We start from the raw sequence: 25,827 nt of genomic DNA on the forward strand, positions 1-25,827 counted from the left end.
ATTTTCCAAAGGTTTGGGGGCACATTTTTCCGAGGAAAAAATTTGAACCCCCCGCAAAAAAGGGTTTTTAACCAAAAATTAGGGACATTTCTTTCGCGAAAAAATGACAAAAAGTCTTTACTTTCAAGGGGGGGGGGGGCACATTACTATTTTCCCGGCAATTTTAACATTACAAATTTAATTTTGCTTCTCAAATAGACCACTGGCGGATTCGGGGGGGGGGGGGGGGCAGAGCCGACCTGTGCCCCCCCCTGAATCCGCCAGTGGTCTATTTACCTTTGGTTCTATGTACTACTTCGCCTTTTCACATTTCGTTTTAATACCCACTTCGTTTACCGTCCACTTTCAGGGGCCGCGGAACGGTTTTCAAAGAGGGGGGGGGCTGAACATGCTAAAAATCACAATTGTATGGTCATTTTTGCGTTTTTGTACACGGTTTTGGAAAAAAGTGTGGGGGGGGGGCTGAAGCCCCCCAGCCCCCCGGTTCCGCGGCCCCTGACTTTGATCTATCACCATTTGGTCGCTCTCAGTAATAAAATGGCAACAGACTAAAATTTCATTTGGGCATTACACGAAAATGCAATTGACCATTTGGCTATTAGACGAGTTGGTCATAACAAAATGAGAATGAGAGAGTGTATATTAGACCAATTGCAAATTAGACCAAATTATTAGTAGACATAATGGGTTAAAGGCATGGTCACACCGCCCGACCGTTGTTGGAGCCAGGGGCGGAAATCTCTCCCAAAAGGTAGGGGGGGGGGGGGCAAGGGTCTGGAAAATTTGACAAGCAAAATAAAAGGCTATTACCTAAAATTTAAGGTCATTTCGACGAAAATATATTTGACAAGCAAAAAAAAAAAGTTATCTCGTCCGAAAACGCACGTTTTATTCACATTTTGAGTGATATATATCTTAGCATCACCAAAGACCCAAAATAGTAGGGGGACATTTGATATTGTGTCCTTCTACTATTTTGAATAGGGGGACACGTCTCCCTGTCCCCCCTGGGATTTCCGCCCATGGTTGGAGCGGTCGTGGAGCGGAGAGAAAAAAATCATCACCGCTCGCTACTGTTCACTGTTTTCGATTTTTTTTTACCGATTTTTCCCCCAATTTTGTGAGCGAAATTCGACCCTCTTTCCCTACAGCTCTACGACCGCTCGAACAACGCTCGGGCGGTGTGACCAGGCCTTTAGCCCATGTATTATTACACAAACGGATAATTAGTCCAACTGTTGTTAGACCAAGTGGATAAAAAACAAATTTTCCACAGAATTTTCCACGGACTCTCCTATTTTTTGTTTGTTCACAGCCAGTCAAGAAATGACTGTGTTACCACTGCTTTTTGTTTTTTTTTTTAATTTCCTTTCTCTTTCCCCCCCTTGAAAGGAAGAAATAGCTTCTTTCTCATTTTTTTTTCTGTTCTTTTTTTTTGGGTGGGAGGAGGGTTTTCATTTGCTTTTTTTTCTTCCCCTTTTTTCTCTTTTTCCATTTCCATTTCCTCTTTTCTTTTCTTTTTTACTTTTCGTTTCCTATTCCTTTTTCTTTTCTTATCTTCTCTATTTTTCTTTTCTTATCTTTTCTTCTTTTATATTATTTTCATTTCCCTTTTCCTTTCCTTTTCTTTTCATTTTTTCCGTTTTCTTTTCTCTTCTTAATTTTTCTCTCTTTTCCTTTGTTTTTTTTTCCTATTTTATTATCTTATGTATTTTTAAATTTCTTTTTGTTTGATTGAAATAACTTCGGTATCTTTCTTCTGTTACATAACACTACAGGATAGAAAATAGAAATGAACTGGATTTGGGGCCTTAGTAAAAGTAAATATTATTTGCAGAAAAATAAATAAAGAAATAACTTAAGCGTATTATGATTTTATATAAATAGAACTATATAGATAGACTATAGAAATGATAAAATAAAATATGAAAAAATATGAAAGTGAAGTTATGCATCGTTAGTATATTATGTATGGAATTATTTCAAAATTCATTTGGTATATCAAGATAGGCCTTCACCTTGGAGCATACATCACATTATATAATCATAGGCCTATAGGCCTATTTGTTTAAATATGTCTGAAAAAAATGTATGATATAGCATCTGGTGAAAGATAGAGAGGAAATAAGAATATGAACATATATATATATATATATATATGTATGTATATATATATATATATATATATATATATATATATATATATATATATATATATATATATATATATATATATATAAATACATATACGAAAGGTTATATTTTCGTATTTGGTAAAAAATAAAAGTAGATAAAGTTAAAGATAAAGAAGGCGGAAATGAATATAATTCTCTTCCAGAAAAAGGGCGAATATAAACACGGACACAACAAGCATACACACAAACTTATTCTTAGGCCTATATGGCTTAAGTTTGTGAAAAATAAGAACAACAAACCCCCTCACCCAAAGTATTCACTGCCTTGGATAGGCGTGCACGTACGTATGCACATACATGTGAAATATACATATACACATATCGTCGATGAATCCATGTAGTGGCACAACGTCCCAAATCACGTGAAAAGTCAATTTTTAGTTTATTTTAGTTTTAGTATTCTCTAGTCATGGTCTATTATTTCATCGAAATTTAGAACCCAATTCTCTCTAATTAACGAGATAATTAAAGTGAAAAGGCGACACAAGCACCAAAATCCATTGTAAAAAAATCCAGAAAGTGGCACACAGGTGCGCGCCGTTTCTACGCACAAAATGACACTTGTGTTTGAATCACTGCTACGTCAAGATTTGATGTTCATTCGATACATTTTTAACATGGAATGCACTAGTAGATACCTGGATTTTGGTATGTGCATTCTTTATTCTGTTAAACTTCACAATCATATAGCAACTGGCAATTGAAAATATAAAATCTTTAATAGCTTTTATCTCGAAAAGTGATTTCGCGCATCAACGGTTGCGTGTGCCACTTCGTGGAATCTGCGACGATATTATGTGCACAATACATATGCACATATACATACATATATCATTTACACATATATCATGCATATAGGCCCAAATGTGAGTCTAGAAAAATAAATCGCATAATCTCACTGGTAAGATTAAAATTAAAGAACTATAGGTATCCTTATTCTGTTCCCGATATATATTGTCGTATATATATTTACATACATACATCTGCACATAATATATACGTATATAGATATATAGACTTATTGTATAATTGTCTTAGTAAATTTCTAATGCATCAGGGGCCTGTTGCATAAAACTTATTACCTGAGAAAACTGGTAAAAACTGAAAACTAAGGTTAGTCTCATTTCTGCCATTGACTTTAACACAGGGCAAAAACTGCGGTAAAAACAATCTGAGCTTTCCTCACTCGTGCGATAATTTTTTTTTTCGAAAATATTTTTTCCGTCCTGTTGTAGAAGTGTTGTCTTTGAGTCGCAAGCAATATATAAAATCGTACGAGAGGTGAACGACCACTGCACCAGGAAACAACAGTCGTGAGACGTAATCGTGCGATTATTTTCATGTTTCCGGGTGCAACAGTCGTACAACGGCTGCAACGGTTGAACGATGATGCGACCAAGTCGCACGACATATGCGTTTTGTAGCGCCATATGTCGCGCGACCTAGCGACCCGTTGTACGACTACTACAACCGATCGTACAAGGCTACGACCCATTGTGCGACACACCGCACGACCGCGCGCGGTGTTGGCCTATAAATTCGACACGCGATGCGACTTTCTTCATTGCTACATGCTATTAAAGGAGAATCAACTTTTATTATTTCAAACATTTCATTGTCAAAGAAATTTTTGTTTAAAATAAATGTTGACATGATCAGTCATTTCTTCTTTGAAATGATTCATTCCACTAAATCAAGGAGGCAGCAACAGCGCCGTCACATCAATCATCATCCATTTGAACTTGTCAGATATGTCAAATAAAGAAAATGAACAGTGAACTTTTGTTTGGATTGTTATTGTTACTTGATGAACTCTCTCAATTTAATTTACAACTGACCCATTTTGGAACATTTATTTTAAACTTTATTTTAAACATTAACATGGTCAATAAAATTAATTATCGTTAATAAAATGTCTTTGAAAAATATATATCATGTTTAAAACAACATGATTAATGACAAAAGAAAATATGTTATATCTGTACATCTTTTTTATTCTCATAAATCACATTTTTTCAAACATGTTCTCCTTCATTATTTTATTTCAAACACATGTTATTAAGGAGAGTTAACTTTTTAAATTTCAAACTACCTTTCGATGTAAAAGTAATGTATGTTTAAAATAAATGTTGACATGATCAGTCATTTCTTCTTTGAAATGATTCATTCCACTAAATCAAGGAGGCAGCAACAGCGCCGTCACATCAATCATCATCCATTTGAACTTGTCAGACTTGTCAAATAAAGAAAATGAACAGTGAACTTTTGTTTGGATTGTTATTGTTACTTGATGAACTCTCTCAATTTAATTTACAACTGACCCATTTTGGAACATTTATTTCAAACTTTATTTTAAACATTAACATGGTCAATAAAATTAATTATCACCCGTATCAGACATCTGAGCTGGTCATTTACAAAACCGTATTGCCCTACATTTTCTGAATATCGGGAAGGGTAGGTATATTGTTTGTATTTTCCTCGGTCTCAATGCGCGTATTTACTTTGCATGCAGAGACGAAGCAAAATATACCTTTGTATTTTCCCTGGTCTCACATCCGGGCATTTGTGGATGCGTATAAAGAGATACGCTTCATAAGGATCCGCCCACCAACAATGTACGTCATAATAAAGACAACGCTGAATCCGAGCGCTTGCAAGTACGTCATAATGGTTAAGTGCAGAGCCTAGACCGATATTAACATGACACAATAGAACTCTATTTTGAAAAGAAATATCCCCATAATCATGATTTTTGCTCTAGATATCTGATTTGGATGATAATAAAAAATATTGACTGGCTCTTCTTTCGGGGAACATCAAATATATTGCCCTTAAATGACCCATATTGCCCTCGTCTAAAGACTCGGGCCAATATGATTCATTTGCTGGCAATATATTTGATGTTCCCCTCAAGGCCAGTCAATATTATATAATTATCGTTAATAAAATGTCTTTGAAAAATATATATCATGTTTAAAACAACATGATTAATGACAAAAGAAAATATGTTATATCTGTACATCTTTTTTTTTCTCATAAATCACATTTTTTCAAACATGTTCTCCTTCATTATTTTATTTCAAACACATGTTATTAAGGAGAGTTAACTTTTTAAATTTCAAAATACCTTTCGATGTAAAAGTAGTGTATGTTTAAAATAACTGTTGACATGGTCATTCATTTCTACTTTGAAATGATTCATTCCACAAAATCATGATCGAAGTTTACATGCCATTTTTATGGCAGAGTCTGTGCTGTATCCCAAGTAGTGCGCCAAGTGGCAGTCTATATCATGTGTTGTTGCCAGGGCAGGCTTCCAACTGGACTGTTGTAGTAGTGCTTCAGGTAAGTTCTCAGCTTCTTGCCCTCTTTGTTTGCCTGGTAGCCTCCGCCAACTTGTTCAACATCGTGCAGAACTGCTGCGTTTCTCCATGCCCCAGGGATGTGGTTGCCCAACTCATCTTCATGGTCAACGTCAATGTTCTGAAGCCCAGGAAAACGATCTCTCATTAGGTTGTGGAGGCACATGCAGGCCATAATGACTGTCCTGGCTTTTTCTGGATCAAGCTGTAGGGTACTCAACAAGCATCTCCAGCGATGGGCAAGGATGCCAAAGCTGTTCTCCACCACACGGCGAGCCCTCGAGAGACGGTAGTTGAAGGTTCTCTCCTCGTCGGTCTGCTCACGGTTGGAGTACGGCTTCTGCATCCATGTCCTGAGAGGGAAGGCGTCGTCCCCAATTAAGAAGTAAGGGGTGTCTCGGTCATCATCTGGCAGGGGCTCTGGATCTGGCAGGCCAAGAGTACCATTCTCCAGTCCACGTCTCAGCGGGCTGTGGTTGAAGACCTGGGCATCCGATGATGAACCGGGATTACCAACGTCAGCCCAGAGGAACTTGTAATTGCCATCAACTAGGGCCAAGAGGATGAGGCTGTAGAAACCCTTGTAGTTGTAGTAGATCGTACCAGAGCCTGGTGGATTTCTGATGGCCACGTGTTTTCCGTCCAAGGCTCCGCAGACATGATGAAAGTTCCATCTGTCAGCGTAAGTCCGGGCCACTTCTCTCCATTCATCTGGGGTAGTTGGACAGGAAAATACTTCATCTTGGTATTCACTGATGATGGCCTGGCACACCTCTGGTATAAACAGAGAGATGGTATTATGGGCAACACGGAAGGCATACTGCAGGGTTTTGTAGCTGTTGCCGGTCGCAAGACATCTCAAGGTGATGGCCAGTTTGAGCCCAGGATCCAGTGGCTGCCGGTAGCGATAGGACTTCTCTATCCTCGGAGTGATGCGCTGCAACAGTTCAAGGAACGTTTCTGGTGGCATTCTCATATAGTTCAGGAAGTCACCCTGACATTCTCTCTGCAACTCCGTCATCAGATTATCATACTGTCCAAACAGCACACGTCTCTCAATCCAGGGTTTGACCCACCACCTTCTTCTTTGCCTTGCATGTCTTTGACGTCTACGGATGAGTAAGGCCATCAATATGACATGTCTGTCTTGAACGTTTTGGATTTGCCTTCTCAGACTTAGCAAATGCAAGAGCCTCCCAGGAGCTATTGGTCGAGCAGCAGCCATGTTTACAGTATGGATGGTCCAGACATTTGGGATGAAAGCTCAGGAGTTCTCGAGCTTATATTGGGGGTGAAAAAAATCGTACAACGTTGCAAAGGGGGCAAGACAAGTCTTCCAATAGTCTTAGGGTGGTACAACGGACTCGTACGACAGGATGCATCATCGTACGACATGAAAATACTCGTGCAACACTCGTTCGGGGTCTTACGAGTGCGTGCAAAGTCGCACAACACTCGTACTGCCTGTCGTGCAATTATTTTTCATCGCGTCAGTCGCTCAAAATATCGCAGCAGCACGGTTTTTTTTCCCGACCGAGATGCGACCATTTTGTCGCATCTGGATCGTACAATAAGTGGTACAACGGCTACAACGAGTCGTACAACGGGAAAAATTTCGAGTCGCAAGCCGTTGTAGTCTGTTTGGCGCCAATTGTGAAAGGGGCTTAAAAAGTTTTATGCAACGGGCCCCAGAAAAAAACTCCGCCTTAGTCTTTTCCTTAGAAAGTGTGCATGGTTGGATATATGCACAATTTATGTACACAAGCTTATGTACATATAAGAGAAAGAAAACACCAAACAAGCAGACAATCAAACAGACAAAGCAAACAAACGCTTATTTGACGTGGGGGGAAGCCCAATAACGTTCTCATTATTCTGGGCCTTGCATCAAGGGATATACAATTGAGTAACTTTATGAATGATTCAATTCAGAGACATGAACAGATTTATCATTTAAGGAAACACAATCCCTGTCTCGTGGGAGGGGGGGGGGATGGCATGATGACGTAGTAAAAAGAACAAAAAAAACCAACTAATAAATACTTGCCTCCCCAGAGGTAAAATGCCAGTGGTCTAAATCCGATTTGACTAATGGCCGTTTAGTCTCATCCTATTCATGATCTACTGTCATTTCGTCTACAACCAGTTTACCTTTTGGTCTAATTGTCATTTTGCCTATCTACCATTCTGTCTAATTTCAATTTGGTCTAATTTCTATTTGATCCAATATCTAATTGGTTTAACACCACTAGGTCAATTCCTGTAACAGACTGGAAATATTTATTTGGGATGGGAAAAGGCTAATAGAATTTTGGCTATTCGACGATTAAGCAGTTATACCGAGTGGTCATGAGACCAAGCAAGAATTCGACCAAGTCCTATACATTAGACCAAGTGTGAGTTAGACCAAACTGTTACAAGAGCAAAAGGGTTTAGCTCATATGGTATTAAACGATCAGAGAGTTTGACCAACTGCTACTGCTAGACCCTCTGACATACCAACACAACACTCACCTCTAACACAATGCATACAGCCTTACCACAAACAATGATACACACCAGGACCGGACGCACATATACTACACAGGGACCGCGGAACGGTTTTGAAAGTGGGGGGGGGGGGGGGGGGCTGATGATGAGGAAAAACCTTTAAGCTTTTTATTGCGTCATAGCAGGATAATGGTGAAGAGAAAGAGCCCAAGAGAGGGGACGGGGCTAGTGTACTTGTGCCCATACTTTGTTTCTGCAATAAAAAAAGTACATGATATTGAAAAAAAAACATATTTAAGGTACCTTACTAACATTGTGTTCCATGTGTCTGTGCATGCCAATGTAAGCAATGAAGGTATTAGATAAGTGCACTAAAGTCCTGCTTTGAGAATACACCAAGGTTTCCCATTCTCCTGTCATTTCTGCTGGCAAACTCGTTGCTGACAGCTACCAAGTCCAGAGATGATGAACGTTCCTTATGTACATATAGAACTGCCAGGTGATTGAAGCGGCCTTGGTTCATGGTGGATCTTAACCAGGTCTTCAACCGACGCGCCGTTGAGAATGACCTCTCCCCTACTGCATTGGTTGACGAATTGAGAAGGATGAGCTTGACCAAGACTAGGATTTCTGATATCAGCCCCTTTTGAGCCGTGTCGAGTTCCTTCAAAGGCACGTAAATGTCATTGAAACAATCATATTCAGTATCAGACTTCAACAACAAACTAAGAAGTGGCAGTTGCGCTGTTAAGCCTACAATGTTAATATCATCAGCATAGTTCTTTTCCAAGTAACCCAACTCCTGAGATATCTCTTCCTCTCTTAGAGATTTAAGGAGAAGCTCTTCCATTTGATGATACGCATGGAAACCGGGCTGATCAAACCTACGGTTAATAGCGGCAGTAGCAAGATCCAACACCGAAGTATTGCCTCTTGTAGTATTCCTTCGGTGAAGACGGAAAAGAGCCCTCTCCGCTTCCTACTTCAAAACGCTTGGGGGTTCTTCTGTGTCTTGGTAGCTGTGGTCCAGATAACCCAAGCTCCGTTGACTTTTGAAGTACATCCTCGTAGAGCTTACCGAACTTCTGGTCACAGCGGCCTAGGGCTTCCTGCCTAGGGCTTCTGCCGTTATTTTTGGCATTGCGCTGCCCTTGTGCTGCAGACATTGATGACTGCTGTAAAGTCTTTGATAAATTGTCAGTCATAGAATATACCTTGACACCCAGGTGAAGAGCGAAGAAATATTCAAACTTCTCCATCTGTGACTTCACACCAATGATCCTGGCTCTCATCGCTGTGTCAAGTCGATCTTTCAGACAGGCATCCCATTCCATCAAAAGGGCCTCATAATTCTTGATCATGCGATCGAAACTCTGTCCACGCACAGTCAATCGTGTTGGACAAATCACCTTCAAACCAGCAGCCTCTAAGTTAATGTCCGCCTTAATTTGATCTAGTAAGCCTTGACGCTTGGGTGAAAACTTAATGAGCTTACAAAGTTCATATGTGATATCCAAAGCATCCGATAGGAGCTTGGAACTCTTCGTTGCATCACATACTGCCAGATTAAGGGCGTGTCCATGGCAATGTGTCGGGTGAGCCTTTGGTGCCTCTGATAGAATTTGCTGAGCCACACCTCGACGTGAACCAGCCATTGGGCCACCGGCATCGTAGCATTGTCCACGGCAGTTCGACAGGCTCAAATTCATCCCCATGACTGCATCCTTGATGACTGCCACAATAGTATCTGCCTTGATGTTCGGAATGTGATAGAATCCGATGAATTCTTCATGTGGTTCAAGCTTCTCATCAATCCACCTAATGCAAAGTGTCAGTTGTTCCTTATTCGAAATGTCTGTGCATTCGTCTGCCAAGATCGAGAAGAATACACCATTCCTGATAGAGGATGCTACCTCCCTCAATACATGAAGTGCCATTATCTCTAACATTTCGTTTTGGATATCATGGGACATGTACTTATTGGTTTTTCTTCTTTAACCAATCCAACATTCGGGGGTCATCAGTACCTCTCAGGTGATACAGTTGGAGAACGTTTGAGTCTGCATCTTCCTTCCCTTGAAGCGCTAGTCCTTGTCTACCCAGAAACTGTATGTTTTGCACTATCTTTGCAACATTTCTCCGACTTTCTCGCTTTTCCTCAGTCAGGTTCTTATGCATCATCTCGGCAACATCTGGGCACTGCATAGGAACAACAATCACAGCTGATACCGCTGACTTGTGGCAGTGAGAAACTTGGTGCTCCCGAAATTTTTCTCTGGCTTTCTTCCAGTTTGAAAATCCATGTGATAAGAAAGCATATTCCATGTTTCTTGCGGCAATAATTTTGTTTCCCTTTTCAGCTAGTAGGCAGGTGTGGTAAAGGACAATATCTTGATATTCGATGTAATGCAACCATGGGAATTCATCAAACCAACCAGGCTGAAATGACCTTTTGAACTGTTTGTACTCTTTTTAGGGAACTGAAAGTTCCGTGGCTGGTTAGGCTCGAGGGGGATTATTGTTTCTTCATTAGATTTGGCACCCTCAGCTTTGCTTGAAGATGGAAGGCTAACTTCCAGAGCTTCCAATGACTTAGTTGGTGTACATGATCTAGCGATATCTTTTTCATCAGCAGTAGATGGACATTTCTGTTGACTTTCATTCGATTCAGCTTGTTTGGGATTGAAGAAATTCTTTATGCTCAGCTGAGTTTTGGGCCTTTTGGGAGGCGACCCTAGCATGACCTATCAAAATTAAGGGAAAAGGGAATCTCTAAATAAAACCAGAGACAAAATGGCATAGACAAATTTTACAATATTTTTTCTTTAAAAGATATGAAAAATAAGTCCATCCTTTTATTTTTCCCTACAAAAATACCCCACTCCTCACTTTCAAGAGAAAGAACAGCAGATAAAATGGTAGGTTTCATGCAATATTAATACGAAAGTAAAATTGGATCATGAATTGTTGACACAGATGGCACTGTACTACATTTTCGTCAGTGGATTTCCCAAGGTAATATTGTAGACCAAGACGACAGGTTTTGTGGATTCCGTTTTTTTTAAAGCAATTGCTCAAAGCTAAATCATTTGGTCTACAAAGCTCTTGAATCGTACATTAGGGCTATACAAAAGACAATTCAACATACATGATCAAGAAAACTTAGAACTGGGACCATACTCATAAGATAGGGCTGTATAAACACATTTTCATTGATAACTGTTGGGGAGGGACTAATTAATTTAATACTCATGATACACAATGAGGTTCAAAATAAGGTTAGCACTTTTCATTCACTTTGAGAAAAAACCAACATATTAAACAGGACAATTTTAGGCTAAATAGGAACATACATATAATAAACTGGTAGAAGCAGGTATAAGAATGGGGGTGCATGGAGGGTGTATGTTCGCAGTTACAACTTTTATCAAATGTCCACACGACACGTTTATTATCATTTTTAACTTCAAATTTTTAAGACCCTGCAAGCAACCAGTTTTTACTAACAAATCTTATTTTCATCAGAATAAAATGTAGACCTGGATCTACATGTTTAAAGCAGATTGGTTTCGACATGATTACATTAGATCCAGCGTAATATAAACACGATAGATCCTCGATTGAAGACCAGTCAGATATTATTCATTAATTTTGTAAATATGAAAATGAGATTGCAAATTATTTGATCACATATTTAGTACTTCTAATGCTACATACCTCATATTCCTTATCCTCACAATGATCCATTCCTTAAATTCAGGATTGGTTATCTTTAACGATTAAACAGGAACAATCCTTCGTGTGAATGCGATGCTATGGACTGTATCTCATAAGACATGTGGGAGAAAAGCTTGCGCACAATAATTGGTCTATATCTACGCTAGATAACAGTTGAATGGCGCAGCGCGTGTGTACTTTGCTAGTAAATGGTATGCAATGTACTATTCACGGGTTTACAGAGCAACTTGGAATCCATTGTCTTGATTGTTTGAATAAAACCGACAATAGGAGTTCCTTAGTTCATTTCATATATTAGGAATACCAAGTTTGAATTATTCAATCTACTCAAATAACTAAATAAATGACTGTAAAACAGCGTTTAGGTTTTTTTTTCAAACGTACATGTATCTACTCAAAAAAGTGGGGGGGGGGGGGGCTGCAGCCCCCCAGCCCCCCGGTTCCGCGGCCCCTGCTTCACTCGACTATTGGTTGAATACAATTTGTATAATGGGCGACAATGTGGTTCAAGTTTTTTTTTGCAGACACGAATTGGCACAATATGCTTAAAAATTGAGACCAGCTCGTGCAGCACAAATGGTCGCGAGGTAAAAAGTTGTGCTGGGGTAACAATCTAGCGATAACAACTGAATTGATACATGCCGACGAGGCCAGGTTCCAAGCAAATCTTTAGTGACATCGATCGCCACCGTACCGGTAAGTTAACATCTACCTTAGACTGCACAGCTGTTCGCGGTCGGTTTGCTAGCATATGCACGCATGTGCACGCATCGAGCTGAAACCACTGCACATAATAATTATAACGATCACACAGGATCTCGGACATAACTTCCGTTAGGGTAAGAACCTTGTTTAGTTTCTTTTTTTTATTAGACTTTGCGTCATTATTAATTTTTTGTTATTTTCTTTTTATAAAAGAAAAAAAAATCCAAAATGGCATTTAGCTGTTAACAAGAAAGGAAATCTCTATGCATCATCTATTAAGTATTGAAGGTCTCCTTATATAAAGATTTACAATCATTGGTCTTGCAATTCAGAGTAGAGTCTACTATTATGTTTGGTATATTGAATGTAAAGAGACTTTGTCTTAAAGTACACACTGTTTTATATTTTTTAAATATTGAACAATTTTGTACTGAAGAATACATAAATGAAAGCATTGTTTTTTTAAATCATATTTCTTATTCCTTAAAGCAGAAATGAATGGATATTTGAAAAAAATATTTGAAGGAAACAATCCATGACGGCCTATACATATATATACATTTATATACATTCAGTGTACATATAGGCCCTAATGTACTTACAGCGAAACGTAATATGTACATTCATTTACTGTATGCACATGTCGTAGATTGTGAAATAAAAAAACGGGGAACAGCAGAAACGAATGTTTGATGGAATTGATTTTTTGTGGAAATATTACCTTGAGTATGAACCAAATACAAATTTTGTATCAAACCAGAACGAATTGTTTAGATTGTAGACTATTAGGTTAGATATTAGAAAAAGTGAGACTCTTCATGGTTTCATATTTAGCAAGTTCATTACGACCATGGTTTCCACTCATATCCACGTAGTCTGCTATTGACCCATCCTGCTTGTCAGGGACCTTCGCCATTGCACAAAGAACAGAGCGAGTGATCTCTTGGCTGCTGTCTTCAAAGATAAGGCCTTTGTCATCTCTAGTATCTATGCACGTTCGGTTCATCAATGCCTCATATTCAGGAGGGATGTGTTTACTACTCAGGTCCATGTAGTGTGCTCCTGGCTCTTTCTCACCTTCATGACCTTTAAGTGCCTCGGGACTTCCCGAAGCAGATCCTTGAGCATACCTTGATTCTCTGACGTTTCTTCCGCTCGTACTGAGAATGGCCGTTTCATACTCTGGTGCAGGAGGGGTTTGTTCATCGCCTGATATTCTAGGAATGGTATTCAATCCCTGTGATCTGCTGAATCTACGACCAAACGAGACACCGCCAACTACAGTAGTAATTACCCACAGGCAGATAAATAATAAAGTTAGCACCAAGTAAATGTTATGCTGATCACCAGCAGTGGGGGTACGACCGCCTGTTTTGAAGTCGGCACTGCTACTGTCTCCAGGAATATTCGATATCACAGCGAACCCAATAGTACCGTTGTTGGTCTCGTTGACTCCTTTGGTTCGACACACCACTACCTTCCCTTCATCTTGTTGAGATAAATCCTTTATAAGAAGCGATCTCCCGCCTTTCCTCGACCATGAACGAGTCCTTATATCTTCTTCTATTCCATTTTGATTGTACAATCGCCATTCAGTTTCAAAATCTGAAGTATGATCACAATCTACAATTATGTCATTTCCTTCAACATTACCTTGAGCCTTTATGACATTTGGATAGGAGCAAAATAGCGTTAAATTAATATCCTGAAAAAATGCATTGCAGGTAGCGTTATAAACGTTGATGAAATCATTGAAATAAAGTACGTTCGATATTGCATTTTTCCCTAATCCTCTCATATCGTGGAGAAAGTTTGCCCCAGTTCCTCGAATAGTCAAATTGCCATTGACTTCAGTGGAATTTACTTCACACGAAAAAGACATATTTCCGATTCCATTTGAATTTTTCCTTGGTAATGTCAGAGTGCACCTTGGTGCAACTTTACTCTGGTTGATAGATTTTATGGAATATTCCTGAACAGTATGTTCTCTTACATTACATCGAAAATCATGCAAACCTTCTCTGAATGGTGTGACTGACAAAATGAATGTTCCATTCCGGTGGACTGCCAGGGTATCATGAAAATTATTGTGAAAAATATGCTGGACAATTGGAGTCCCTTGTAATTCACATTTATTATTTTTGCATGTGTAGGTTTTGATGAAACTGTCTTTCGCAATTTTTGTATCATATAGCCAGATAACATCACCAGTTGAGTTTGGTTGACACGTCAGATTTACTTGCTGGTTGATCAAAGTCTGTTCTTCGATTATGTCTTTCCCGTTCGCAAACATGACATTCTGCATTCCAATCAAAATCAAAACGCTTAAGTTAAATGAGATAGATGTATCATCCATAATTGTCGAATGGGACTTGTAACATAGTCTCGATGACAGAACTCAATTCAAACCCAAGTCCACAACTACGCGTCGCGATAATGACTGTTTGATTTGAGTCAATTAACATTCTCGTGAATAATTAGCAGTCCGCACTCACACGCGCGCACGTTTTTCTCTTTTTTTTCAGAACAAAAATTCATGGAAGGATCATAAAGAGGACTACATCCAACCAGGGGCGTCGATCCATTTTTCGGATGGGGGGGGGGGGGGTGGAAAATCATTAACGTTCCAAAGGCACTTGATCGTACAAATCACCCACCCACACACACACACGCACTCACACACTACCATGTATATGTGATTCATGAGACACAGACACATATCTCACCAACAAATTAATGCGAGCGCGAAGTGCGAGCTGATATTATTTAGTATACTGACAGGAAAAGCGTGCCTGGATACATATCTCACTACACAGATAGTGCGAATGCCGAGAGTGAGCTGAAATTTTTCAATATCCTGACCTGGAAGCTTGATATTCTAAGCATTTTTGGTAGCAATGATTAAGATTGGTATCTAAAAGAAGAATATATGCGAGCGCGATGCGCGAGCTTAAAATTTTGATATTTCGATCTGGAAAAATGACAGTTTAATGGACGTTTTTAATAAAGAACAAGATATATATCCAAGAAAAGAGGATTGCAAATTGAAGCAGGAGTTCTTTTGAGGCTTAGAACTGAAAATGGGACATTTACATTCACTTTTTTAATCATGAAGAGTATGGATTTTTGCTACATAAATGATGCGAGCGCGAAGCACGAGCTCGAAATTTTTATATTCCAATCTGAAAAGCGGACATTTTGAGCACGATTTTAAATAAAGAACGAGTTGTGTATCTCAATCTCGCTTGCTGAACAATACAATCTTGTTTTTTGTGCATATCCGGAATTATGGGGGGGGGGGAACGATTGCCCCCAATATTTTCATTGGTGTGGGCGATCGCCCCCTCTGCCCCCCCCCCGGATCGACGCCTCTGCATCCAACTATAGATGAACTCAGCATGGTGAGGTGAGGCTCATCATTTTTACCGTAATGTCGAATGTTATCACTGAGTTGATGATATTGTCACCAGTGGCGTGATGAAAAAAAATGAGGGGCAAGATATGGCGGATGGAGCAAAAGTTCTAAATAGATTCGAGGGAACTGGCATGAAATTTTTACCAATAAATAGAAAAATCTGTTGAAAGATATTGACATAACATAGTCAGAGAATAACATATATCACTCTTACACTTTCTATTTCTTTATTTTTTTAAATTCATTTTTGGTCGTAAAACTTTCGGGGGCACTCCCCCTCCATCTTTACACCAGTGATTGCAGCAGTGAACATAGGTTACATCTGTGAAAGAAAAACAAGCCATGAGTTACGTGCACCAACACCGACATATACATCAATCATTGTAACATTGACGGAAGACAATTGAGAGAGGGCAGTTGCATTCTTCCTTGCTTTTAGACATTAATCGTTTGTACACGATACCTCCCGGTCTTAGCGGAAAGGGATAGTGGGGGTATACTATATCAGGGGTTACAAACGCACGCAAATTCCATAATATCTACCAACTTCAGAATACTCACCATCACCTAGAGGTGCTGTTCCATGGAATTGTGTGGCATCAACCTCGGAATATGACTGATATCTGAGGTCACCTATCCTTGAATTAGAGCTGATATCAGCATATTATCCACGGTATAAAGAGCAGAAAACACCTTTGTTTGGATCCCCATCAGCTGCCCTTAGGATGGTTCAACGATGATCCGGGACGTTCCTGTCTTTATCATTGAAGCCTTTGGTGACGGTGATGATTTATCCAGGGTGAAGTACAGATAATGATTTCCATCTCTGCCTTGGTGATTCCCTCTATTCACATTGAGGTTTATGGGCGCTGTTGTTTGTATTCGTAGTGTCAGGATCACGTCTTCCTCTTGTACCAACACTGGACAAGGGTGTCTCATTTTCATTAGATCTCCCATATGATGCCCTGCATACATATCCTGAGCGTGATGCACTTGCCACTATTATAGTGTCGGACCTATTCTTCTTGGTTCCCCCTCCCCCCCAAAACCCCACCTACAATATTACAGGTAGAGAAATTATAGGGTCAACGCCAAGTAAACGTCATGCTGATCACCGAAATCGGGAAAAGACCGTCAAATCGGCACTGTTGTCGTCTCCAGGAATATTCGATATCAACACGAAGACAGTAGGACCAGAGTTGGTCTCTTTGACTAATGTTGTTTGACACAGCACTACTTTTCCATCGTATCAACAGTGATCTCCCACCTTCCCTCGACCATGAACGGATCATTATATCTCCTTCTGTTCCAGTTTGATTGTACAATTGCCATTTTTCGTTTTCCGAACCATGATCACACTCGACGATGTCATCACCTTCAAAAATGTATTCACTTTTAATAACTTTCGGATAAGAACATCTTTGTGATAGATTTATCAATGGAAAGTATATTTTACAGTAAGCTACAGATACGATGGTGAAACTGTCAAAAGGAAGATACGCACGGAGACTTTGAGATGATTGATTTGCTACTGGTTCATCCTGACCGAACTGTTCTAGTGTAAAGGTAGATTCTAAATCTTCTGTGAACTTGTTTCCACAGGATAAAGTGACCTGAAGTGTTTGACTCGTATCAAGGGCTTGTCTTGAAGGGTTACAGGGCAATTCGTGGAAATGTCATTCGGATCAATCCAACTGACACTGTATATTTGGTCATCGCGACCAGCTACACTACACTTGAATGTTTCTTTATCTGTAACAAGTAATGTTGAAATAATATGCATGATAAAATTGTTGAAATTTTGTTGCACTGTGAGAATCTGGGAGAAGGTAACTATTTCTATTTCATAAACATGGATTATTCCGATCATGGGCATGAAAATATGTCTATGAAACTATGTCCGCCAAAAATATACTAATAAATATTCCCTGGTGAATCTAAAGTGCAGATGAGGTCCACTGGTTGTCACCCACCAGTTGTCATCATATCCACTGCTCTGCTCAGATGACTATCTGCGCCAAAAACAGTAAAATAAGAACACCAAGTGAACAGTTCATATCATGAAGTTGTGACGCCATATTCACGATCTTTATTTTAATTCATATAATAAAAGTTGCAAGTATTGGGTCTTCACTTTTTTTATTCTTGAATTCAAGCATGAGAAACAATTCATAGACATCGAGTTTGAAGACAAACTGCATTTATGAGTATTCATGAAGCCATGAAGCTGACTCCGTGTGAACGAAATTCCTGACATCCTATGGATTATCTTGCCATTTACATCTTTATTGCGGACTATAACAACTGAAAATGATACATCCTTCTAATCAAAGACCCTAGTTTACTCCCCGCTTCTCGCCACTTATATGCATGGAAAGCCTAAAGGACAATTAAGGTCGAGTTGAATGCTTACAACTCAATAGCAATTACTGGTTTTGAACTTTTGGTTCTATTTTCCATTTGATCAAGGTTACTTTTTATTTGTTCACTATCACTTTTCATAAATGCTCTCTGTAATGGTATCTTTCATCATTTCTTTTTCCCCCTTTTGTGCCCGCCAAAAGGACACATCTAGCATGTCTAGGTAGCTCTTGATTTGGTGATAACCACTTTTGACTTGAAAAAGGCTACGTATTATTTTATGATAGTCAATTTTGATTTAATGGTGGTCAATTTAGACAGCTCTTTATTGTAATTTCTTGTCGACTGACCTAAACATAACCTCTTTTCAAGGCAACATGCATGATTGAAACGTATGGATCGCCAATTCCAGCTTTTAAGGTCAAGTTCAGCTCAGAAAAATGTTAATTCCAATAATATTAATAGAGAAAATTCAGACAAGCATAATGCTGAAGATTTTATCAAAATCAGATATGAAATGAGAAAGTTATGCCTTTTAAAAGTTTTGTTCATTATGCACAATTTTAGTCACATGCAAATGAGAGAATCAATGATGTCCCTCACTCACTTTTTATATTTTTTGTGATTGCCTGAATTATACAATATTTTTTATTTCTAAAAATTTGACAAGAGGTACCAACTTGACTGAACCATAAGATGTTAAATAATGTTTAACAATGGTAATTCCTCGTGTTCAGGGAGAAATAAACACTTTTTTTCATAAGGCAATGAGGGAACAATTAGAATATTTCAAATGATGAAATACAAAAGAAAATGTGAGTGAGTGATGTCATCGATTCCCTCATTTGCATACCGACCAGAATGTGCATATAACTGTTTTGTGAAATAAAAAAAATTAAATGCCATAATGTCATAACTTTCTTATTTTACAGTTTTACATCCGATTTTGATGAAATTTTCAGTGTTATGCTTGTGGGATTTTTCTCTCTTTATTCAAATTAACTTTTTGTCAGGGTGGATTTGTCCTTTAATATTGATTCAACATGTTTAGCGATATGGATAGAATTATATCCAAAACCACTCTCTATTCAAAGACGGGTTTGTAATACATGAGGGTTTGAAGTGAAATTACGATTCATTTGGGGAGGTGTTTAATGTTGATGAAGTCGCCGCTTTTAAAGTCATGTGATAGCTTTCAGTATGATAATGGTTAAAATGATTACGATTTTTAAAGTGAGGGATATTCTTAATTTCATCGTAAATTTTTAATTGATGACGGCTTTCGAAGTATTGGAAATTAATTGACGGTCTTTTAAAGTGATGAAAACTTTAATTTGACGTCGTCCCACGCGACTGGTTTCGTGTTTTCTGTTGGTCGTTTCCCCCTCCCCCTTTTTATTTTTTTTTTAGATCGTTAACTTATTTGATTATTTTTACACTTATCTGCAGTTGCCATGTAACAACAATCCGGTATATGTCATTAAAAAATAAATGTGATGTGAGTGCAACATGGCTACGTCGAGTTGAATGGTTCATTCGCTTCATCTTTCACAGAATAGAGAGGAAGTCAAAACTACGAAATGAGAAAACGGACATCATTCCTGATATAAATCTGAATCCCTGATCCATAGCCAATACCATGATCGTGATGTTAGATTCGAGTATTATTATACTTCAGCACCAAGGACCTCTATAGAGTAAACCGTCTGATTAATATTGTTATTAAAATGAGTACAACGAGAGGAAAAGGTACGATGAGATTATGTGCACCAGGAGAAGGTGTAAACTTGCATTTTCTTCATGACTTCCAATCCACGAGGGAGGATAGTCAAATCAATGGACCCTTTTGAGACAACCGAAGGATCGCAAAAAGCTGTATTGATTAGTTTACTGAATCAGACTTTTGATATATGAAAATGATTAATCAAATAATAGCAATAACAACAATAAAACATCAATAAGAGAAAAATGGAAGAGTTTGCCCTTTTGGGTTGATTTTGAATGCGTTGCATAATGAACTAAAATACTAGACCCAAACTATACACACAATTGTTACTGGGGACTAATAAGCACAGCCTTTTATGAAAGCCCCCCCCCTCGGTCAAAGGTTGCGTTGATTTGACTCGCCTCCCTCAAAATACAGAAAGTCCCCTCTCACCCGTTGTCTCAAAATGATTCCGCCACTCCCACCTCGCGAACGCAAACTGTCTTCACAAGCCCACTGGGGCCTGGAGAATGGCAGGAAGAGACACAGTATGCAAAATAAGCGACCTACGCTTTCATTCCACAACCTGTATGATGCATCCCAGATAATCCTGAAAAAGTTCGCACACCGTTTTTGTCAGCTCTAAATATTTGCTGGCGTTCAATAGCTAGAGCGTAAAATGTCCTCATCAAATTTTTGGTCTTAACTAAACTTGACACGCGGTTATTGAATTCCTTCCCAATCGGAGATGTGTCCTTGTCCTAACAATGCCGTCAGAACATCCCAACACTTTTCACTTCTACGCCTTCCGCAAACAGCCCTGGGGCCCGTTGCAGAAAGAGTTGCGACCAAACACAACTCAAAAAATCTTACGAAACTTGATTTTCAGCCAATGAAGCACCCGTATTCGGGACTTGCACTTGATATTTTGACTTGCGTTTAAACGCAACTCTTTCTGCAACAGGCCCCTAGTTAGTGTTTCATAAAGCTGTTCGTAAGTTAAGAGCGACTTTAAGAATGACTGGTGATCCTTTCTTGAGGTAATGGCATATGCCAAAATGTTCGTTTGCGATGGTTTAGCGCGTAAGAACGGATCACCAGTCGTTCTTAAAGTCGCTCTTAACTGACGAAGATCTTGATGAAACCAACGCACCCCTGAAGTCATCTGCAGCAACGGTGGTAAGGTCACGAAGCTAATTGGAAGCCCCCCGGAACGCTCCAGGATGACACAACTTGATCAATTGATGGTGGATCTGTTGAAAAATAAAAACAAAATGGAAACAGCATCGGACATAGTTTCAGATTTGCGACGCAGTTATTTCGCAAGTTATTTATGCGTTTGCGCAGAACAGGGGCCCGTTGCAGAAAGAGTTGCGTTTAAACGCAAGTTAAAAAATCAGTCGCAAGTCCCGAATGCGCGTGATTTGTTGAAAATCAAGTTGCGCATGATTTTTAGAGTTGCGATTGATTGCAACTCTTTCTGCAACGGGCCCCAGCTCATTATTATCATGAGTATTTTGAGCCAGAAAAACACGTTGCAGACGTTGAATCGCACCATTTTTTCACCTTTCACATATAGAAATATTTGGCATATATAAGTCAATATATTTTTACATTCTAGTATATTGTATTTTCTGTTAGGATCAAACAAAAATTATAATGCAATAATATCGTCTTTTTTAGGGCGTGATAGTAATAGAATGTAAAATTGATATCTTGGTGTTGTCCACACGTTCACCTGACGTTGTTTGTAAATTATCCCGATTGTTCTAGTCCGTCATTATTTTGATAGGTGGTCATGGCACATGAATAACGGACTCATTGTCTGGCTACATTCACGAGGTTTTGCAACTTCTTGATTGATTTCCATCGGGATAACTTCTATAGAATTGCCAGTCTGCAGATGCAGATCAACATTCCCCACGACATTCCTGGTAATGTGATAGGACGCAAAGTTTTTCCCCTGGTGCGGACAGCATGCGACAATGACGCAATTTGCTTCCCAACCCTTTCCTTATCTTGTCCTCGCTCTGATGGACACCTGCTTTTTCAAGTTTGTGTACGGATGGATTGGAGGTCTTGGAAATAAGAGGTAATGGTATTAACCAGTATGTCCACTTTATCTAATGTACTCTACCACCATATCAGCATTATTTTCAGTTGTAGGAACCCCCTTTGACATTTCTTCCAATCGTATTGAGGATGGCCGTTGCATACTCTGGTGTCATACGGGTTTGTTTATCGGCTGATGGTAGTATAGGAATTGTATTTACTCTCTGCGGTCTTCTGAATCTACGACCAAACGAGACACCTACAGCTACATTGGTGATTACCCAGAGGACAATAGATAATGAAGTTAGCACTAAATACATGTTATGCTTTTGAACAGATATTGGGATGAGACTGCAAGAAATAAAGTCGGCACTGCTACTATCGTCCTCAGTAATATTCGATATCACAGCGAACCCAATAGTACTGTTGTTAGTCTCGATGACTCCTGTGGTTCGACACTCCACTACCTTGCCTTCATCTTGTTGAGATATATTCCGTATCAGCATCGATCTCCCGCCGTTCCTCGACCATGAATGATTCCTTATGTCTTCTTCTATTCCATTTTGATTGTACAATTGCCATTTATTTTCAAAATCAGAAGCGTAATTACAATTTACAATGAAGTCAGTTCCTTCGACAACGGGCCCTGCTTTTATAACATTAGGATAGGAGCAAGATAGCACCTATCTCTGGAAAATTGACATTGCAAGTAGTGTCATAAAAGTTATTGAACTTGTTAAGGTGAATATTTTTCACTGTTATATTTTGAAATGATTCCAGGGTTTCAAGTCCAATTCCTTTTAATGTCATATCAACTTGTAGCTCACCCGAGTTAACTTCACATGACAAAGTAACACCATTGACTCCATTTTCATCACGACCTGGTAATTCAATGGTGCAGTTGGAAACAAGATTATTTTCATGAAGTGATATCACCCTGAAGTTTTGCGTATGATCGTCTCCTATCATGCATTTGAAAATTCCTGCAAACTCCACCTTCGGTGTTAGTGAAAGCACTGAAATATTGTCGAATCGAATTGCTTCATTTTTTGTCGCAATAAGACTGAGTAGACCGCTTGTTGTCACAGTCTTGGTATTTTCGCACTGACCGTGCTGATTGCTGGTGCAGTTAAATATTTTGTATTCAGAACTTTCCAATTGGTAAAGCCAAATAGCATCTTCAGTGGAGTTTAAATGACACGTCAAACCTATTTTTTCCCCAATCAATCCATGTACTTGCTCCACATCTTGTCCTCCTGCATACATCCTATCATGGATCCCAAACGACATGATCAAAACAATTGAAAACAAGAGGAAATTAGCCATGATCATACTAACACACGATCAATATGAAGTAATATTCTTAAATAGAACATGGCAATAATACACGAACCGCAACGTACGCAAACGCAGAAACGCAGCGAACGTACACTTCAGCTCAATGGCGTAAAATACGGAAGGGGGGGGGGGGGATCGAACGGAGGCATGATATAACATGATATAACTGGGATATAAGTCATTTAAGGTTGCAAGATCAACATTATTTTTGAAAATATACATGTACATTGCAGGTAGCGTTATAAACGTTAATAAGATTATGAAAGTAAAGTTTGTTCGATATTGCATTTTTGCGTGCACCTGTGTTATCTTGGAGAAAGTTCTCCCAGTCCCTATATATTATAGTCAAATTGCCATCGAATTCACTTGAATTTAATTTACATGTCAAAGTCATACTTCCGATTCCATTTGAATCACAAAGACTACAACTGGGTTTAACTTCATTCGGGTTGATCTATAGTATCGAATATTCCTGCTCAATATGTTGTCCTATATATTACATTAAAACGAAAAATCATGCCGAACTTCTGTGGAGGATGTGACTGACAAAATGAATGTTCCATTCCGGTGGACTGCCAGGGTATGATAAAAATTCTCATGAAAAATCACCTGAAAAAGTGGAGTCCCTTTTAATTCACACGAATCATTTTCGCACGTGTAGATTTCGGAGAAACTGTCTATCCAAATTTCGCATCATATAACCAGGAAACATCACCAGTTGAGTATAGTTGACATATGAGGTTTACTTGGTCATTAATAAAAGTCTTCTCTTCATGCATGCCTGTCCCTGTGGCAAACAAGAAAAAATCCGGAAGCAAAACGCATAATGACATGCATTTACCAGTCATTATTTCAAGCATGTCGTGGCACAATTTACTTTCTGACCGGTATCCCGAAGACCTAAACACGAGTTTTTTGTACGCAAACGCAACACCGCAGCGAACTTCCACTTTCAGCTCAGTGGCGTTACTACGGGAGGGAACGGGGGTGAGGAGGCAAGTTCCTCCCCCTCATCGGCTCGAAAAGAGAAACAATGTGGGGGGGGGGGAGAAATAATTAAAACACATTTAAACAATTTCATGAAACATAATTTAATTAGGATAAAACCAAATTAAGACTACCTTACACCAATATTGCAGGTGAACGCTAATGATATAATCAAAGTAGAGCATGTTTGATATGATCCCAATCCTGGGGTATCATGGAGTTTACTCCAGTACCCATTATATAGTCTTGAATTTACTTCACATTACAAAGTCATATACGTCCTCTTCCCTTTGAATTACTCTTTAACTTGGTGCAACTTTACTCTGGTTGATGTTTTAGATCCTCCCTGCACAGTAGCCTTTCCTACATCTAAAACCATGCCATCTTCTTTGGTGGGTGTGACTTAATGAAAGCCTCAATTCGACAGCTTGTCCGCGTATCGACATTTTTTCAGAAATATTTCCCAGATGTTACCAAACTGTGGTTTGAATTTGAACAGATGATTTTCACATGAGTAGATTTGGAAAAAACTTGTTCCCCAAGATCTACATCATGGTATAAAACCGGAAAATATTACTCATTGAGTTTGGTTGACAAAAGATTTGCTTGCTTATTCGTTAATTTTTTTTCAATTACAACTCCTAACTCTACCGAAACAAGAAACTCCGCATGTTAATCAGAAGCAAAACGCATTATTTGACGAATGTAGCATGCAGCTATAATTGTAATTTTTGGCTTGTGTTGGCACAAAACGTTTTATGATCGTTGTTAAGTTTGTGAAAGTGAAAAAAAAAGTTTGTGAAAGTGTGCAATGTGACATTAAGAGATGACCGGTGTGGTGCAATGCAGTAATTCTTTTCAAATTGATGTCGAATCTAAGTCCACCATATATTTCTTCACACATTCTGTCATACTGCCAAATCAATTTTCATCGCGTATCGGGGCTGTAAATTGGATTTCTTTTATGTCACTTTGGTTCAATAAGATTGTACCATGTTATTTATTAACCATCACGAAATATTTCGCTCAGTTATATTTTGGTTGTGCTAGTCAAAGCAATGAAGTATCGTTAAAATTCACATTTCTTGGAAATTAACCGTCATTCAGACTTATCGTTAATATCGTGGACGTGCATGCACCGACCATGGACGGCAATCCTGTAGGCAGTGGAGGATGCTTCTTCCCACTTTTTGGTGAGGGGGAGCGGGCACAGTATTTAATGTCCCCCCACTTTTTGTGGTCGTTTATGATGGAAATCGAAATAACACAATGTATCCGTGAAATATGAAGTATGAAATAAACCCCTAAATTTTTTGGAAATCTGAGTTTGGCCATTAATTTCTCCCAACTCCAGATTTCACGCAATTTATATTTGATATCATTCAAAAGATCATTTAATTCTCTTCAAAATGATAACATTCTTGTTATGATCATGCCATAAAAAAAGAGCAGGATTCGAAAGTGTTGGATGAGGTC

At 38.9% G+C, this 25,827-nt stretch overlaps 1 protein-coding gene across 1 annotated transcript; it reads right to left on the reverse strand.

Moving 5' to 3' along the window:
* Nucleotides 1-8,940: 8,940 nt before the first annotated feature.
* On the reverse strand, nucleotides 8,941-9,987 carry LOC121414135 (52 kDa repressor of the inhibitor of the protein kinase-like). The gene has a single exon (XM_041607584.1). It carries the CDS (start codon nucleotides 9,985-9,987, stop codon nucleotides 8,941-8,943), a length of 1,047 nt encoding a protein of 348 aa, XP_041463518.1.
* Between the last annotated feature and the right edge of the window lie 15,840 nt (nucleotides 9,988-25,827).

This window comes from Lytechinus variegatus, chromosome 1 (assembly GCF_018143015.1).
Source record: "Lytechinus variegatus isolate NC3 chromosome 1, Lvar_3.0, whole genome shotgun sequence".
NCBI lineage: Eukaryota > Metazoa > Echinodermata > Echinoidea > Temnopleuroida > Toxopneustidae > Lytechinus > Lytechinus variegatus.

What these genes read in the sequence shown, in the direction of transcription:
- LOC121414135 (XM_041607584.1), bottom strand. Translation starts at nt 9,987, where the DNA reads ATGGCACTTCATGTATTGAGGGAGGTAGCATCCTCTATCAGGAATGGT.